This window comes from Ictalurus punctatus, chromosome 20 (assembly GCF_001660625.3).
Source record: "Ictalurus punctatus breed USDA103 chromosome 20, Coco_2.0, whole genome shotgun sequence".
Lineage (NCBI taxonomy): Eukaryota > Metazoa > Chordata > Actinopteri > Siluriformes > Ictaluridae > Ictalurus > Ictalurus punctatus.
In genome coordinates, this window is record NC_030435.2 from 11903241 (window position 1) to 11921129 (window position 17889).

General features: G+C 37.2%; 1 protein-coding gene across 4 annotated transcripts in view; it reads left to right on the forward strand.

Annotated features, from left to right (window-relative positions):
* Nucleotides 1-17889, forward strand: part of cadm3 (cell adhesion molecule 3) — a 203011-nt gene that overhangs the window by 6146 nt on the left and 178976 nt on the right. For all 4 annotated transcript variants that reach the window (XM_053688579.1, XM_053688581.1, XM_053688580.1 and 1 more), the window contains exon 2: nt 11447-11585. In XM_053688579.1, the coding sequence (XP_053544554.1) occupies nt 11480-11585 (106 nt within the window). In that variant the 5' untranslated portion in view covers nt 11447-11479. The remainder of the gene's footprint in view (nt 1-11446; nt 11586-17889) is intronic.

The following is a 17889-nucleotide window of genomic DNA, read 5'->3' on the forward strand; positions in this document are numbered from 1 at the left end:
TTTAACGGGAGATTCTTAAGAAGAATCTGCGGCCATCCACCAGGATGATCCAAAGCATACAGCAAAGGAAACTCTCTATTGGTTTCAGAGAAAAAATCAAGGTGTTAGAATGGCCCAGTCAATCACCTGACTTGAATCCAATTTAACAAGATTTAAAGACAATAAATTTAGAAGAATGGGCCAAAATCACACCTGAATACTGCAACCGAAATCTTGCAACTGTCATTACAAACAGAGGCTTCTCCACTAAGTATTAAATCAATAACAGTTAGTATGTTCAATCCGTTTTTCCGGTATCATTCTCCTTTATTAAACATAACTTTATTTATGGACTTTAATGTTGTGAATTTTTTTATATTTCCAGATTTCTTGAGTGAATACTGATGTCTTGTGAAAATTTTATGTGAATAGCCTTATTTCCCCCACTGTATAATCAAACCCGTAAGCATCTTGTTAGTGCGTTTTTCTGTATATTCTCATAATGTAAAGCTCCTGTAAAATTAGTCTAAAATGCCTATCCAACGCATACCCAAAGTAAAATTAAAGCTGTTCTTGAACCATGGAGTATTTGCATGGTTTTGGTGTCTTTTGAAAGGTGGACTAAATATTTTTACATAATTGGATTGTTTGGACCTTTGCCAGTGTAACAAGTCTGTTTTTGTCAGGATGTTATGGATCAGTGGACTACTATGAGGCTTCATATGTGAGTTTCATAAATGTTTGTTTGTATGTTGGTGGCCTGACAGAGATGTTGATTGTAGCTGCTGTTGTGATTGTAACTTGAAATGTTTTATATCAATCGAATCACAGGAATCTTAGCTTTCCAAAGGTATATCACTGTGTACGTAGAAATAGATTTCCCCCAAACATGGCGACAACGTGCCGGAGGGCTGGCGGAATTTTAACAGGATAACGTATACGAAGGCGATGGCTGATAATCTCTAAAATTATTGATATTAGAATACATTTTATCATAAAATGATAGTTTAATCCCTATGCTTAGCTTGAACAGCTGCTGACAGAAGGTAGAGCTCTTTACAACAAACACTCTCGTCCTCATAGATGTGCAGTTACTACACAGACACCATAGATTTTGCCCCACTCTCGCCTCCTCACCTCTCAGATTGTCTTCATTTTGATGTACATTTTGAGTAATGTCTTCTATGTTAGTCTCCACGCTTATGTTGCGGTCAGGGTCAAATTGAAAAGGCTGAACAGAAGACATGTTTGTATCACTGTAGGGTCACTGGAGAATCAAGACCATTGCAACCATTTGACGTCACTACCCAGAATGCATTGTGATGTAAACAGCGATGGTGGCCTACGAGTGAAAGGATTTTTTAAAAACTATTTAGACTGTTTTTGTGTATCAAATTTATATAGCAGATGCCAGCGTTAATCTAGTAAGCCATTAACTGCAAGCAAATACTTCCAAAAACTGGAGATCAATCTTTCATTTACTTCTAGGACTAGGATTTACTCCTATGCTTTGGATCATCTTGTCAGGCTGCATAATCCAGTTGTGCTTGAGCTTCACTTTATGGACTGAAGACTGCACATTCTCCTTTATGGTTTTCTGGTAAAGAGCAGAATTCATGTTTCCCTCTATTATTGCAAGATGCCCAGGCCCTGAAGCAGCAAAGCATCACCACACCATCACACTTCCACCACCATGCTTGACTGTAGGTATGATGTTCTTTTTGTGGAATTCTGTGTTTGGTTTACTCCAGATGTAACGGCACCCCTATCTTCCAAACAGTTCCACTTTCAACTCATCAATCCATAGAACATTCTCTCAAAAAAGAGATTTTTTGCCAAAATTCAGAGGAGCCTTAATGTTCTTCTGGGTTAGCAGTGGATTTTACCTCGCCACTCTTCCATGGATGCCATTTTTGCCCAGTGTCTGTTAATGGAGTCATGAACAATGACCTTTATTGATGCAAGAGAGGCCTGAAGGTTCCCTGATGTTGTCCTTGGCTCTTTTGTGACTTGCTGGATGAGTTGTTGCTGTGCTCTTGGAGTAATTTTGGAAGGTCGGCCACTTCTGGGAAGTTTCACTACTGTGCCGAGCAAGCTTATTATCACTAACGAAAACTAAAACTATAAGTGAAAATTTTATTTTTGTTAACTGAAAGAAAAATACAAATATGTGTTTTCAAATAAATGAAAACTAAACTGAGTCACGAATGGAGTGGATCCATCAATGTTGCCAAATCATAATTGAGTGGGGTTTTGGTACTTTTAATTTAGTTTTCCTTTGTTTTTTTGTTTTTGTTTTTTTTTCTTCTTCTCAATGAAATATTTGGGAAAGGGAAGGGAGGAGAAAAGAGAAAAGGTAAATTAATCACATGTAAATGAATCACATGTAAATGAATCATATGAAAATTAATAAATAAATTAAAACACAATCATAATTGACCAGTAGATGGCAGAGTAATGTGTATTAGAACTACTTGGTGCAGCAGCGATTTAGGAGCAGTGGAGCGCTCAGTGGCATAGTTTCCCTGGGGCTGGAGGGGGGTGGGAGGTTATCAGAACTAGCAATTACAACCCCCCAATATTTATACCATGATCAACTAAAATATATGGAGAAGCAATTTATTTTGTAACATTATTGGTGTTCCAAGTCAATTGATAATTTGAAATAATAAATCCAAAATACCAAGAGCCCTCCTCAGTTGCACAAGTTTGTATCGCCCAACTACTGCCTCGCAACACAATGCTCGATTACTGTCATTCGACTGGAAGAGGGCACAGGTAGCTTTGAAGATGAAGAAAAGTGCTGCCCAGCAATCTATTTTGTACTGCATCAGAGTATTGTATCAGAGAGTAAAAAAAAAAATGAATATGTACTCAGAAGGAAGTAGGATAATGTGGTGTAATCTATTTAACAACACTCCAAGTATATTGTAGCCAGCTAGCTAATTAATTGCAGTTTAACCATAACTATCACTATAACAGGTTAGCCTTGTGTTATGTTAGCTAAATTTTATTTTAATAGTTCTCGTTATTATCAACACCAAGGTTGTGCACACTGGACGTCGCGTTCACATTGTGCTCTATAGTGGCATGTTAAAATCTCACAATAAATGATGTGTATAAGTTTTAGTCAGTTACAGTGTGCATTCATTTGGACTGTTATTGTGCACTGTGGAAATTTGTTTTAATGAAACAATCATTTGATCATAAATGATTGTGGATGATAGATAGTTCAGGCAGATATATGGATGGGTGGGTGGGTAGACATATAGAAAGATAGATAAGCAGAGGGAAATTATGTAATGAACCTGATATAACACAGCTGATTTTTTTCAATTTATGTATTTTTTAAATTTAATTTTAAAAAATAAATACCAGGAAGCATACCCATTCACACTTCAATTCAACCCCCCAATGTTCAAACCAAATCTATACCGATAGGACCGCTAATGGTGAAATTAATAGGTAGGAAAAAAACTGAGCCCATGGGATTTTTTAAAAGTATGATTACCATGATATTAAAAACTAAAATGATACTAAAACTAAATGCAAACAAAAATTAATGATTTTCGAAAAATAAAAACGAAATCAAACTGCACCATTAAATGCACCATTAAACACCATTAAAACTAACTGAAATGCAACCAAAATACAAAATGAAATAAAAATTAAAACTAGCAATATTTTTAAAATTATAATAACCATGGTTTTAAGCTTTTCCATTTAGAGATAATTCACTGTGGTCCTTTGGAGTCCCAACACCTTTGTGTTTACTCAGGTTGCCTTTGTTTTATCTTAGATTTTGTTTTATTTTCTGAAACAATTTAGTATGAGATATACACAAAAATAGAAGAAATCAGGATGGGGCAAATACTTTTTCACAGCACTGTAGTTAACAGATGTACAGATTAATCTTGTGGTTGCTTTTTGATGAACTCAGAAGAATTTGTAAAGTTAGTTGCACCTTTCTCCTCTGCTTGGATTATTCTGGTGGTTGCAAGTGGCAGGTCAATACAAATTTAGGTAGTATGCCATATTCAAGTATTGCTTAAAGTTGAAGCATAAGTCTATGATGACATAATATATAAGTCCAAAAAAAAACTGTTGGAAAGCGCTGAACCATGAATTGATATTTCAGACTTTCCAGAGTGACTTGGAGCAGTCTGAGAGTACCATGTATTAGAGTATTTTTCTGTACTAACTCAACAATGCTACTATCTATCTATCTATCTATATATCTATATATCTATATATATATATATATATATATATATATATATATATATATATAATTTTTTGAGATGCACCTGTGTGTGTGTGTGTGTGTGCGTGTATATATGTACAGTATCTCACAAAAGTGAGTACACCCCTCACATTTTTGTAAATATTTGATTATATCTTTTAATGTAACAACACTGAAGAAATGACTCTTTGACACAATGTAAAGTAGTGAGTGTACAGCTTGTATAACAGGGTAAATTTGCTGTCCCCTCAAAATAACTCAACACACAGCCATTAATGTCTAAACCGCTGGCAACAAAAGTGAGTACACCCCTAAGTGAAAATGTCCAAATTGGGCCCAAAGTGTCAATATTTTTTGTGGCCACCATTATTTTCCAGCACTGCCTTAACCCTCTTGAGCATGGAGTTCACCAGAGCTTCACAGGTTGCCACTGGAGTCCTCTTCCACTCCTCCATGACGACATCACGGAGCTGGTGCATCTTAGAGACCTTGTACTCCTCCACCTTCCGTTTGAGGATGCCCCACAGATGCTTAATAGGGTTTAGTCCATCACCTTCACCCTCAGCTTCTTTAGCAAGGCAGTGATCATCTTGGAGGTGTATTTGGGTTCGTTATCATGCTGGAATACTGCCCTGTGGCCCAGTCTCCGAAGGGAGGGGATCATGCTCTGCTTCAGTATGTCACATTACATGTTGGAATTCATGGTTCCCTCAATGAACTGTAGCTCACTATGACACTCCTACCACCATGCTTGACTGTAGGCAAGACACACTTGTCTTTGGACTCCTCACCTGGTTGCTGCCACACACGCTTGACACCATCTGAACCAAATAAGTTTATCTTGGTCTCATCAGACCACAGGACATGGTTCCGGTAATCTATGTCCTTAGTCTGCTTGTCTTCAGCAAACTGTTTGTGGGCTTTCTTTCATCTTTAGATGAGGCTTCCTTCTGGGACGACAGCCATGCAGACCAATTTGATGCAGTGTCCGGCGTATGGTCTCAGCACTGACAGGCTGAGCCCCCACCCCTTCAAACTCTGCAGCAATAATGGCAGCACTCATATGTCTATTTCCCAAAGACAACCTCTGGATATGACGCTGAGCACATGCATTCAACTTCTTTGGTCGACCATGGCGAGGCCTGTTCTGAGGGAACCTGTCCTGTTACACTGCTGTATGGTCTTGGCCACCATGCTGCAGCTCAGTGTCAGGGTCTCGGCAATCTTCTTATAGCTTAGGCCATCTTTATGTAGAGCAACAATTCTTTTTTTCAGATCCTCAGAGAGTTCTTTGCCATGAGGTGCCATGTTGAACTTCCAGTGACCAGTATGAGGGAGTGTGAAAGCGATGACACCAAATTTAACACACCTGCTCCCAATTCACACCTGAGACCTTGTAACACTAACAAGTCACATGACACTGGGGAGGGAAAATGGCTAATTGGGCCCAATTTGGACATTTGCACTTAGGGGTGTATTCACTTTTGTTGCCAGCGGTTTAGACAATAATGGCTTGATGATTATGGCTTACAGCTCATGGAAATTTAAAATCCAGTATTTCAAAATATTAGAATAAAGAATTTATAATACAGAAATGTCAACCTGAGAAGAGCTCTTATCAGCTAATTAACTCAAAACACCTCCAAAGGTTTCCTGAGCCTTTAATCTCTCAGTCTGGTTCAGTACACACAACCACAATCTATTCTCAGATGAAAGTAAATTTTGCAATTCATTTGTAAATCAAGGTCCAAGAGTCTGGAGGAAGAGTCGAGAGGCACAGAATCCAAGTTGCTTGAAGTCCAATGTGAAGTTTCCACAGTCAGTGATGATTTGGGGTGCCATGTCATCTGCTGGTGTTGGTCCTCTGTGTTTTCTCAAGTCGTGAGTCAATGCAGCCATCTACCAGGAGATTTTAGAGCACTTCCTGCTTCCAAGATTTATGGAGATGCTGATTTCCTTTTCCAGCAGGACTTGGCACCTGCCCAACGGTTTTATGTATAAAGGTGTCATAACGCAGTGCATCGAATCTTGCTGCAGTCATAATGCCCATGCTGACCCCTGTCCACTGCTGAATGAGCATCAAAACTGGATTATGGTTCACTGGAAGAAGGTGGCCTAATCTCATGAATGAATCATGTGGATGACCGGGTACATGTGTGTTGCTTACCTGGGGAAGAGATGACACCAGGATGCATAATGGGAAGTAGGCAAGCCAGCAGAGACAGTGTGATGCTCTGGGCATGTTCTGCTGGGAAACCTTGGGTCATAGCATTCACGTGGATGTTACATTGACATGGACCACCTACCTAAACACTGTTGCAGACCAAATGCACCCCTTCATAGCAATGGTATTCCCAAATACCGGTGGCTTCTTTTAGCAGGATAATGTGCCCTGCCACACTGCTTTGATGGGTCAGAGCTGTTGGCAGCACAAGGGGACCTGCACAATATTAGGCAGGTTGTATCAGGTTGTTTGTGTGTGTGTGTGTGTGTGTATATATACACACATACACACTAGAGATGCACCGATACTAAATTTCTCAGCCGATTCCGATAGCTGATTATTCAGAGTGATATTGGCCAATACCGATAGTTCTGCCTTTTATGCCTTCTTTAAATTAATAATACTTAATTCCACAATTCTTAAAGAAATCCAAATAAAAACTTTATTCTCTCCAAGTTCTCAACAAGTTGTTTCACAGTAACTGGTCTCATAAACAGAAAACACATTACTCAAATGAACATTAACACATTAACTAAATTCTGAAGATTAAAATAAGATTTCTTAACTTACTGAATGTTATTAATTCATATTAACAGAATTAATTGACTGTAGTCTAAAAACCTCCTGTTAGGCTCACATTCACTCACCACAAACAAAAGCATTTCTACTTTATCATTGAACAACAAACTGGTAAAATATAATATAAACCTTTATATATATTAACATTAACTGTATATGAAATACAAAAATATTATAATATATAATATACAGTATCTACAAATGTATTTTTCTGTGCAATATATACTTCTCAACTCATCTTCATTTAAATCTTTCAACGGTGTACTGGCCCTTTAATTCAGTGCGAGCAGTGAAAGCACCGTGGCAAATTATTTTTCGACTTGACACCAAAACTTCTGCTTCACTGCTGCAGCAGCCGATGGCTGATAGCGTGAAAAATTGCCTTTATCGGCCAACCATCTGTATCGGCCGATATATCGGTGTATCTCTAGTATATACATTACCAGTCAAAAGTTTAGACACAGTCATTATTTTTTATTTATTTTTTTACCTACATTTTAGAATAACAATAAAGTCATCAAAACTCTGGAATAACACAAATGGAACTATGGGAATTAGGTTGTGATAAAAAATCCAAAATAAATCAAAATAATTTAGTATTTTAGCATTTTTTTACCTTTTTTGCCTAGAATTTCCAGAAATGTATTCTTGGCATTTTCTCAACTAATTTCTTGAGGAATCCTGAGATGCTTTGTAAACAGTATTAAAGGAGTTCCCACCTATGATGGACACTTATTGGCTGCTTTTCGGAATATTTCGCTCCATGCCATTGCCACATAATGTAGGCGTAGGACAGAAGCAAGTGCAGGTATGGCAGTTTGTTCAAACAATAAGGAGTACAAAGGATCAGGGAGAAAACATAGTCCAAGGCAGGCTAGGGTCAAGCGATCAGGAAGACAGGCTAAACAAGGCAGAGCGGAGAATTGAGGTCAACAGGGTAAACAAAGTTGATAACCAGAAAAGCAAACACGAGATAAGGCTTGGAAATATGACAGAGACTAGGCAAGTGAATGTAATATTTCGCAAAGTCTTAATGTTCACAAAGTCTCTTTTATAGCATGGTTGTGAGTACTGTGAATGGAAGCAGGTGTAAGTGATTAGAATGAGTGTGAGTGTTCTCTGTGTGTGTGTGTGTGTGTGTGTGTGTGTGTGTGTGTGTGTGTGTGTGTGTGTGTGTGTGTGTGTGTGTGAGAGTGTTCTGGGAATTGCAGTCTATGGCAGCCATGTTTGTAGGCCACCGTGCAGGATGGGAAATGTAATCACTGATTTGGTGTGATATGAATTTTTTTCTTTAATTGTAAATAAAATGTTAGTTTTCTCATGAAAGAAATTAATATCTAATACATAATAATATAATAATATAATATATATAATAAATTATATTTTTGTCTACAACATAAACATCCCAAACATTTAATCATATTCCTTCAGAACAAAATATTTTTAAGATCGAGTACCTATATACATATACACACACACACACACACACACATATATACATACATATATATACATACATATATATATATATATATATATATATATATATATATATATATATATATATATATATATGTGTGTGTGTGTGTGTGTATATATGTGTGTGTGTGTGTGTATATATGTATATATATATATATATATATATACATGTACGTGTACAAACTTTTGTGAGATACTGTATATACATATATATATGTATATATATATATATATATACATATATACACACACACACACACACACATATATATATATATATATATATATATATATGTGTGTGTGTGTGTGTATATATGTATATATATATATATATATATATATATACATATATATATGTATATACAGTATCTCACAAAAGTTTGTACACCCCTCACATTTTTGTAAATATTTGATTATATCTTTTAAAATGACAACACTGAAGAAATGACACTTTGCTACAATGTAAAGTAGTGAGTGTACAGCTTGTATAGCAGTGTAAAGTTGCTGTCCCCTCAAAATAACTCAACACACAGCCATTAATGTCTAAACCGCTGGCAACAAAAGTGAGTACACCCCTAAGTGAAAATGCCCAAATTGGGCCCAATTAGCCATTTTCCCTCCCCGGTGTCATATGACTTAGTGTTAGAAGGTCTCAGGTGTGAATGGGGAGCAGGTGTGTTAAATTTGGTGTCATCGCTCTCATACTCCCTCATAGTGGTCACTGGAAGTTCAACATGGCACCTCATGGCAAAGAACTCTCTGAGGATCTGAAAAAAATAATTGCTGCTCTACATAAAGATGGCCTAGGCTATAAGAAGATTGCCAAGACCCTGACACTGAGCTGCAGCACAGTGGCCAAGACGATACAGTGGTTTAACAGGACAGGTTCCACTCAGATCAAGCCTTGCCATGGTCGCCCAAAGAAATTGAGTGCACATACTCAACGTCATATCCAGAGGTTGTCTTTGGGAAATAGACGTATGAGTGCTGCCAGCATTGCTGTAGAGATTGAAGGGGTGGGGAGTCAGTGCTCAGACCATATGCCGCACACTGCATCAAATTGTTCTGCATGGCTGTCATCCCAGAAGGAAGCCTCTTCTAAAGATGATGCCCAAGAAAGCCCACAAACAGATTGCTGAAGACAAGCAGAGTAAGGACATGGATTACTGGAATCATGTCCTGTGGTCTGATGAGACCAAGATAAACTTATTTGGTTCAGATGGTGTCAAGCGTGTGTGGCGGCAACCAGGTGAGGAGTACAAGACAAGTGTGTCTTGCCTACAGTCAAGCATGGTGGTGGGAGAGTCATGGTCTGGGGAGCTACAGTTCATTGAGGGAACCATGAATGCCAACATGTACTGTGACATACTGAAGCAGAGCATGATCCTCACCCTTCAGAGACTTGGCCGCAGGGCAGTATTCCAGCATGATAACGAACCTAAACACACCTCCAAGATGACCACTCCCTTGCTAAAGAAGCTGATAGTGAAGGTGATGGACTAAACCCTATGGAGCATCTGTGGGGCATCCTCAAACGGAAGGTGGAGGAGCACAAGGTCTCTAACATCCACCAGCTCCGTGATGTCATCATGGAGGAGTGGAAGAGGACTCCAGTGGCAACCTGTGAATCTCTGGTGAACTCCATGCCCAAGAGGGTTAAGGCAGTGCTGGAAAATAATGGTGGCCACACAAAATATTGACACTTTGGGCCCAATTTGGACATTTTCACTTAGGGGTGTGCTCACTTTTGTTGCCAGTGGTTTAGACATTAATGGTTGTGTGTTGAGTTATTTTGAGGGGACAGCAAATTTACACTGTTACACAAGCTGTACACTCACTACTTTACACTGTAGCAAAGTGTCATTTTATCAGTGTTGTCATTTTAAAAGATATAATCAAATATTTACAAAAATGTGAGGGTTGTACTCGCTTTTGTGAGATACTGTGTACATATATATATATATATATATATATATATATATATATATATATATATATATATATATATATATATCACAAGCTGCGATGCACTATGTGTTTTGACTCCAGCAGAAAAAGAAATGTCCCTTTTTCAGGAGACCGTATTTTAAAGATCATTTTAAAAATCCAAATAAGCTTTACAGATCTTTATCAGAAAGTGTTTAAATAAAGTTTTTCATGCTTGTTTAGTGAACCATAAACAATTATTGCACATGCACCTGTGGAACAGTCCTTAAGACACAAACAGTTTACAGGCGGTAGGCAATTAAGGTCACAGTTACCATAACTTAGGACACTAAAGAGACCTTTCTACTGACTTCATACCCTTTCATTCCAACCCAAATGGAGGAACTTTGTCAAAATCAATTCACAGATGTCTACTAACCACATGCTTTACAATATAAGACATAAAACAATATATCAGTCTCTTATGCTCTTTATAATATTCCATGTGATTTAAAAAAAAAAATCAATTTAATGTTTTTTAAACATTAATATTCTGTCCTGCTCTATGTCCCATATTTTCCATTTTGTTTTATTTCCTGTAAACATGAGCACATTGGTTGATGAGGATCAGGAATTGTCCACTGATAGAAAGCTACCATTAGGACCTACTTTATCTAGGGTTTACATGAGGGTTTTTAAATTGCTGCACTTTTTAATATCTGTTGAAAGAAACAGTTTCCAACTCTCTCTGTTTTTAGTTTAGGCTTTGTCATGTTTTCTGCACTGAAATTCGATCGCTGTGTCACCTCACACACAGCGAGTGACACATGCAGATCGATGGAATCTCTGAGGCAGTGCATGAATATGTCAAAATGTGTGTGTGTATAAAAGAATGCACCAACAACTTGCACCAGCAAACTTAATTAGCTAATTAGTGTTGGTTGTGTGTCTTCCCTGTTCCGTTTGTATAGGTAGACTTTCAGTGAGTTTTCAGTGAAACTTTTTTGCATCTTCAGGTTTTACAAGGTTTCAGCATAACGGACAGACGGATGAGAGAATTTTTGCAAGTGAACATGGCATTTTCGTCATTCCCACTGTCTACACTCATTGCCCTGGTACTTCTTGTGGCATCCATTCAGAGCAACTCCATGTATGGTAAGAAAGTATTCTTCTTCTTTCTGCCCACTCTTTTACATTTTCATTGTTCAGTTAATACAAGAGATTCACTGAACCATTAGTAAACATGTGAGACTTAGAGAAGGACCTCCCTTTTGTACTTCCAAAGGAATTTCAGCTCACACAGTTGCACAAATCTCACTGCAACACCTCTCATATACTTCAGATATTTTATGGTCATTCTATCTCTTTTTCTCCCTATGACACCCACACAGTTGTTGCTTGTCCTAATCCTGGTCTGTATCTTTGGCTTGAGTGACCACTAGAGCTCATGTGTCATCCACATTCTTCAGTGGATTAGTACTAATCGATCTTTCTAATACACTCAGTTAATTTAAATTTACTTGCAAATAGCTTTATTGGTAGGACTGTATATAGTACAGTATGACATAAGTCATGCCAGTGGTCATAATTAGGGCTGCAACTAACGATTATTTTGATAATCGATTAATCTGTTGATTATTTATTCAACTAATCAGTTAGTTGGATTAAAGGTCCAATTTTTATTTTCTGTATTAAAAAAAAACACAACTTTATTTTACATGCTGCCCAATGTTGTCCTTCAAACACTGTGCAAATTGAAGGGTATGAAAAAGGTATTAAATGTACAGTATCTCATAAAAGTGAGTACACCCCTCACATTTTTGTAAATATTTGATTATATGTTTTCATGTGACAACACTGAAGAAATGACACTTTGCTATAATGTAAAGTAGTGAGTGTACAGTTTGTGTAACAGTGTAAATTTGCTGTTCCCTCAAAATAACTCAACTCTTCCACCTTCCAAACAGAAAGTGGAAGAGCACAAGGTCTCTAACATCCACCAGCTCTGTAATGTCATCATGGTGGAGTGGAAGAAGACTCCAGTGGCAACCTGTGAAGCTCTGGTGAACTCCATGCCCAAGAGGGTTAAGGCAGTGCTGGAAAATAATGGTGGCCACACAAAATATTGACACTTTGGGCCCAATTTGGACATTTTCACTTAGGGGTGTCCAAACTTTTGTTGCCAGCGGTTTAGACATTAATGGCTGTGTGTTGAGTTATTTTGAGGGGACAGCAAATTTACCCTGTTACACAAGCTGTACATTCACTACTTTACATTGTAGCAAAGTTTCATTTCTTCAGTGTTGTCACATGAAAAGATATAATCAAATAATTACAAAAATGTGAGGGGTGTACTCACTTATGTGAGATATTGTATCTGTGTGGGCTATGCTATACATTGTGCAAAGGATTCAAAAAAATAATAACATTATATTTTGAAAACAAATAAACCCAACTGATTTAAAGCAGAAGTTAAATCACAATATTAAAATGCTCAAAAAGTAAAACAAAAGCACAAACTAAGTGTTAACTGGTAAGAGGTTATAGGTTCAGCTGTAACACACATTCACTCAATTGAACACAGCGACATGTTACTTTATTCTATAAATCTATGACACTTCTTACATTTATATACAATTACATGTTATAACCCCATTAAAGTTACTGCTCTCATAAAAAAAACACAATTACTTTTGTTTCTAAATATAGCATCAAACAACTTATTTGATGAAAATTAATATTTTAGTCAGTTATTGTGCTTCCTTTCTATTGCATGCTGTTTGATGGACACGCATACATGGACTTGTGCTCAGTGAAGTTTAATGGAGACTCACTTGCTGTCAGGACGAGCTTTTATATAAAATAGAAATACTGGCATGAATTTCTAACATTTACAGATAAGGATATAAACATAACAGTGTAATTTCTGTGCTGAAGAAAACATGTCTGGAACACATTAAACAGCACACGCATCTGTTGCAACATCTGACATGACAAGCCACATTAATACACTTATGAGTTTGTTTGAAGCACTTATACAACATTCTCATATTTTGGACAACCTGGATTGTACGCTTTTCCCGCGGCAGCTCACTCTGTGACCTCTGCTGTTTTTCAGATGTGTTTTATTCATAGAAATGTGTTTTTCACCATTGTGAAGTGACATCACTGACGGAGGTTCTCCGCAGTGACGTCACAGACCCAACTAATCGACAATGAAACTTGTTGTTGATTATTTTAATTATCGATTATTATTGATTTTATCGATTAGTTGTTGTAGCTCTAGTAATAATGATAATAATATACAAACATTCTTTCATTCATTTTCCACCTTATCCTGAGCAGCATCATGGAAGTTCCAGAGACTGTTCTGGCAAGACTTTGGGAAAGGCACTAGAATTCATATTAATAATAAAGAAAAAAACAGAAGTACCAACAATAAGGACAATCAGTTCTTAATGTACACTTTATGCTCTACTCCTATAAGCTGTAAGGTGTTACCAACATCCAGAAAATAACAATCCAACAGCTAAATGATGTGCGCATAAGCTTATTAGTGGAATTCTGGAAGGAATTTTCTACTTCTATTACAGACCAGACCATACACCACAAGTAAACTATCGATTGAGTATATTTGCTTTAAACTAATATGCTGTAGATATATATTTGCAAAATTGTATCACTATGCACTGTGTTACATGTTAGACTTTGTGAATATTTTTGTACTTGTCACAATCCCCAGTGGCATTAAACATTTGGCTGTAGATGAAATGTAATTTTAGTAAATACAATAGGAAAATCATTTGTGTGTATGCCAATTTTCTTTTTTTTTTTCTTTTTTTTTTTCTGATGTCTGCTTATCATGGTCGCTTTTCCCTTTATGAGACCATAATTTTCAGGCTTGACATCCATGGTAGACTTATCTTATGTAGATTGACATGACTAAATATGCAATATTTTATGCTTAACTGTGGGCATAACCCAAGCACATGTCTAATTTTTCAGTGTTCCAGGCACTCACTTCAGCACAGTCCTGATCTCTAGTTTTGTGAGATCTATTAACAGTCGTTCTCCTGACGCTGACTGATCAAGAAAGCACACCTTTAATACGAAAAGATCACACTTTAATGGACGCACCCTTCACTCTAAAATACCTAAAACCCCTGAACATTACTGACAGTCTCTCTTTAATGTTTCTCAAATGATCTTGCATAACACATGTTGCTTAGGTGGACCAGCATTCATCATGGGGATTGTCTCTTCCATGCTACACTGAAATGCCACACTTCTAAGTGAATAACCTGAAATTGTTGAACTCCACAGAGCTGTCAGGTATATTGAACACATTACAATAAACCATTGATAATGTCTTCCCCTGGTCCAGGTTATAAAATCACTGGTAGCGTTCAAGGGTTCTGGACAAGTAGTGGCAATCAGACCTAGTCATCAGTCTGAATTTTCAATAGTCAATAATAAACCGAGGACGTTGTCCTTCTGCCAAACACAAACTGGTGTAGTATTTGATTTCCCTCACAAACTCCTTCACCAGTTATCAATGTAATTTATACTCAGGTTAGAGTTAGAGTACTGAACAAAGACAGACGATTTTTTAAATATATATATAAGCAGTCAAACCATAGCTTTCTAGCTCCGCTAGCACAATTCAACTGGCGGGAGCCAGAGACATAGGGAGGTAGCATGTGGTCCTGGCTGTTCAGCAGTGCAACTTTGTTTCTGAAAACTGATGCAAACACAGGGAGAACATGCGAAACACAGACTGTACCCTAAGCTCAGGATCAAACCAGGACCCAAGAGCTGTGAGGCAGCTGCGGTCTTCTTTCTGCAGTGTAGTTTTAGACAATCTAACAATACACACAACTTCTTCATCTGCTGTTCCAGGTAATTTTTGGAAACTAAATGTGGGTTTGACTCCCAACATGTGTGGGTGACCAGTTCATTACCCTCATGTTTAGCTGCTCCAGAAGAGGACCATTCTCACTGAGCTCAAAAGCCACCAGAATATTAAAAATATTGGAAGCATCTTACATTTTAGCATGAGTTTGTAATGATGATTTGTGACTTCACTCTAAAGCAAGCTTTAGGTTTGTCAGGATATTGCTGAGCAAATAAGGATCAGACTTCTATTCCATACTGTTCTTTTATTACATGAATATATGAATATATGAATATAATATATATATTATAGCACTCACACCCCTGCTGAACAAGCTGCACACATTTGTTGTTTCCACCTGTCAATGAGTATTGGTGTATACTGGTATTCTCACAGCTCTTTCATGTTTGGCTTACTGGAGAAAGTTTGATTTTCGTTTGAGTAATTAACCTTAATATTTTTTTAATTGGAGATGCCTGTGTGTCTCGTTTAACCATTCCCATTTAACCTGTCTCCTTATTTCTGAAGCCTGTGTTATTGTTCCTTATTCTCTGAGCAATTTGAACTCTTTGAACAGATTATTATATATAAAAGGCCTCAAACCAGTGCTATATTGGGAAACATACCTTGTAACAGTTGACTATTCCAGGGTGAACAAAACTTTCTGCTTAAGCTTTATGACATGATATAGGACCTTCTATGGGTCCTTTCTGTGTCCCATAAGCTCCTCGAGGAGTTCTAGTAGTATTTGTATTGTTGAGCTCTTCAGTGCATTTTCAGTCTAACCTCTGTGCTCCAACTGTAGCATATGTGTGATTATCACTGACAATAATTTCGACACATTTCCTTATAGTGAGGAAAAACTGTTTTCTTCTTGTTGCAGGTATATTTATATTGAGATCATGTGACACTTTAATTGCTAATTATGTGAACTCTGATGGCAACAATTTGTACCAGAACTAATTTATGGTTTCATGACATATAGTTCTCTTCAAAAGTTTTGTAACAGCAAGGCCAATTCTTTTGTTTTTGCTATACACTGAAGATATTTGGGTTTTAAAATCAAAACATAGATTACCCAGTTTTATGTGAGCAAAAATATAGGACTTAAAGTCTTACAATTTAAATTCTGTAATCAATTACTAACCCTCATGCTGTTCCAAACCCATAAGACGTTTGTTCATCTTCGGAGCACAAATGAAGATATTTTTAATGAAACCTGGGAGATTTCTGTCCCTCCACTGACAGTCCATGTATCTAAAATTTTCAAGCTCCAAAAAGTTCATAAAGGCATTATAAAAGTAATCCATGTGACAGTGGTTTAATCCCAATTTCATGAAGCGATATGAATGCAAAAAAACTAAAATTAAGTCTTTATTCACAAAATAGCTTCACTTCCACATAGATCTCCTACCCGCGTTCATGAGGGAACCACAACGCATGTGTGTTGTGTTAACACGAGAGCGGACCCGGAAACGCTGCACTGTTTACAGCAGAGGAAGAGGGACGCTCTATGCAAGCTTCATTCGTTACATTGTAAGTTGATTTTGCTTTAGGTCTTGTTTTTTTTTTTTTCAAAATATAATGAACGAAGCTTTCATACAGCATTCCTCTTCCTCTGCTGTAAACAGTGTAGTGGTTCTGGGTCCAGTTGTACTGCGAAAATGTCCGCTTTCTCATCAACACAACATGCATGCGTTGTGGTTCTCTCATGAACATGCGTCTGAGATCTATGTGGAAGTGAATATATTTTGTGAATAAACCAAAACAAAGCAAAATCAACTTAGAATGTAATGAACTAAGCTTACATACAGTGTCCATCTTCCTTTGCTGTAATCAGTGCAGCACTTCTTGGTCCATTTATATTGTGAGAACATCCACTCTTGCGTCAAAACAACATGTATGCGTTGTGAATAATATTGTTGCCGATTTATGTGGAAGTGAAGATATTTTGTGAATAAAGACTTAATTTTAGTGTTTTTGCACACTAAGCATACATATCGCTTCATAAAACTGAGATTAAACCATTGGAGTCACATAGATTGCTTTTGCTATGCCTTTATGAACTTTTTGGAGCTTGACATTTTTGGTTACATGGACTGTCAGTGGAAAGACAGAGGTCACCTTGGTTTCATTAAAAAATATCTTTGTTTGTGTTCTGAAGATGAACGAGCATCTTATGGGTTTGGAACAACATGAGGGTGAGTAATTGATGACAGAATTTAAGTTTTTGGGTGAACTATCCATTTAAGTATAGACTTAAAGTAATGAAAGAAAATAATGCTTAATGTTTATTTGCATATCTCTTGCTTGCAATGACTGCATCAATCCAGTGACCCACTGATTTCACCAAACTGTTACATTCTTCTTTTGTGTTGCTTTTCCAGGCTTGTACCACAGCTTCTTTCAGTTGTTGCTTCTTTTGGGGGTTTCTCCCTTCAGTCTCCTCTTCAGGAATTGAAATGCATGCTTACTTAGGTTAAGGTCTAGTGATTGACTTGACTAGTCTAAACTTTCAACTTTTTTCCCCTGATGTCCTTTGTTGTGTCATTGTCTTGCTGCATC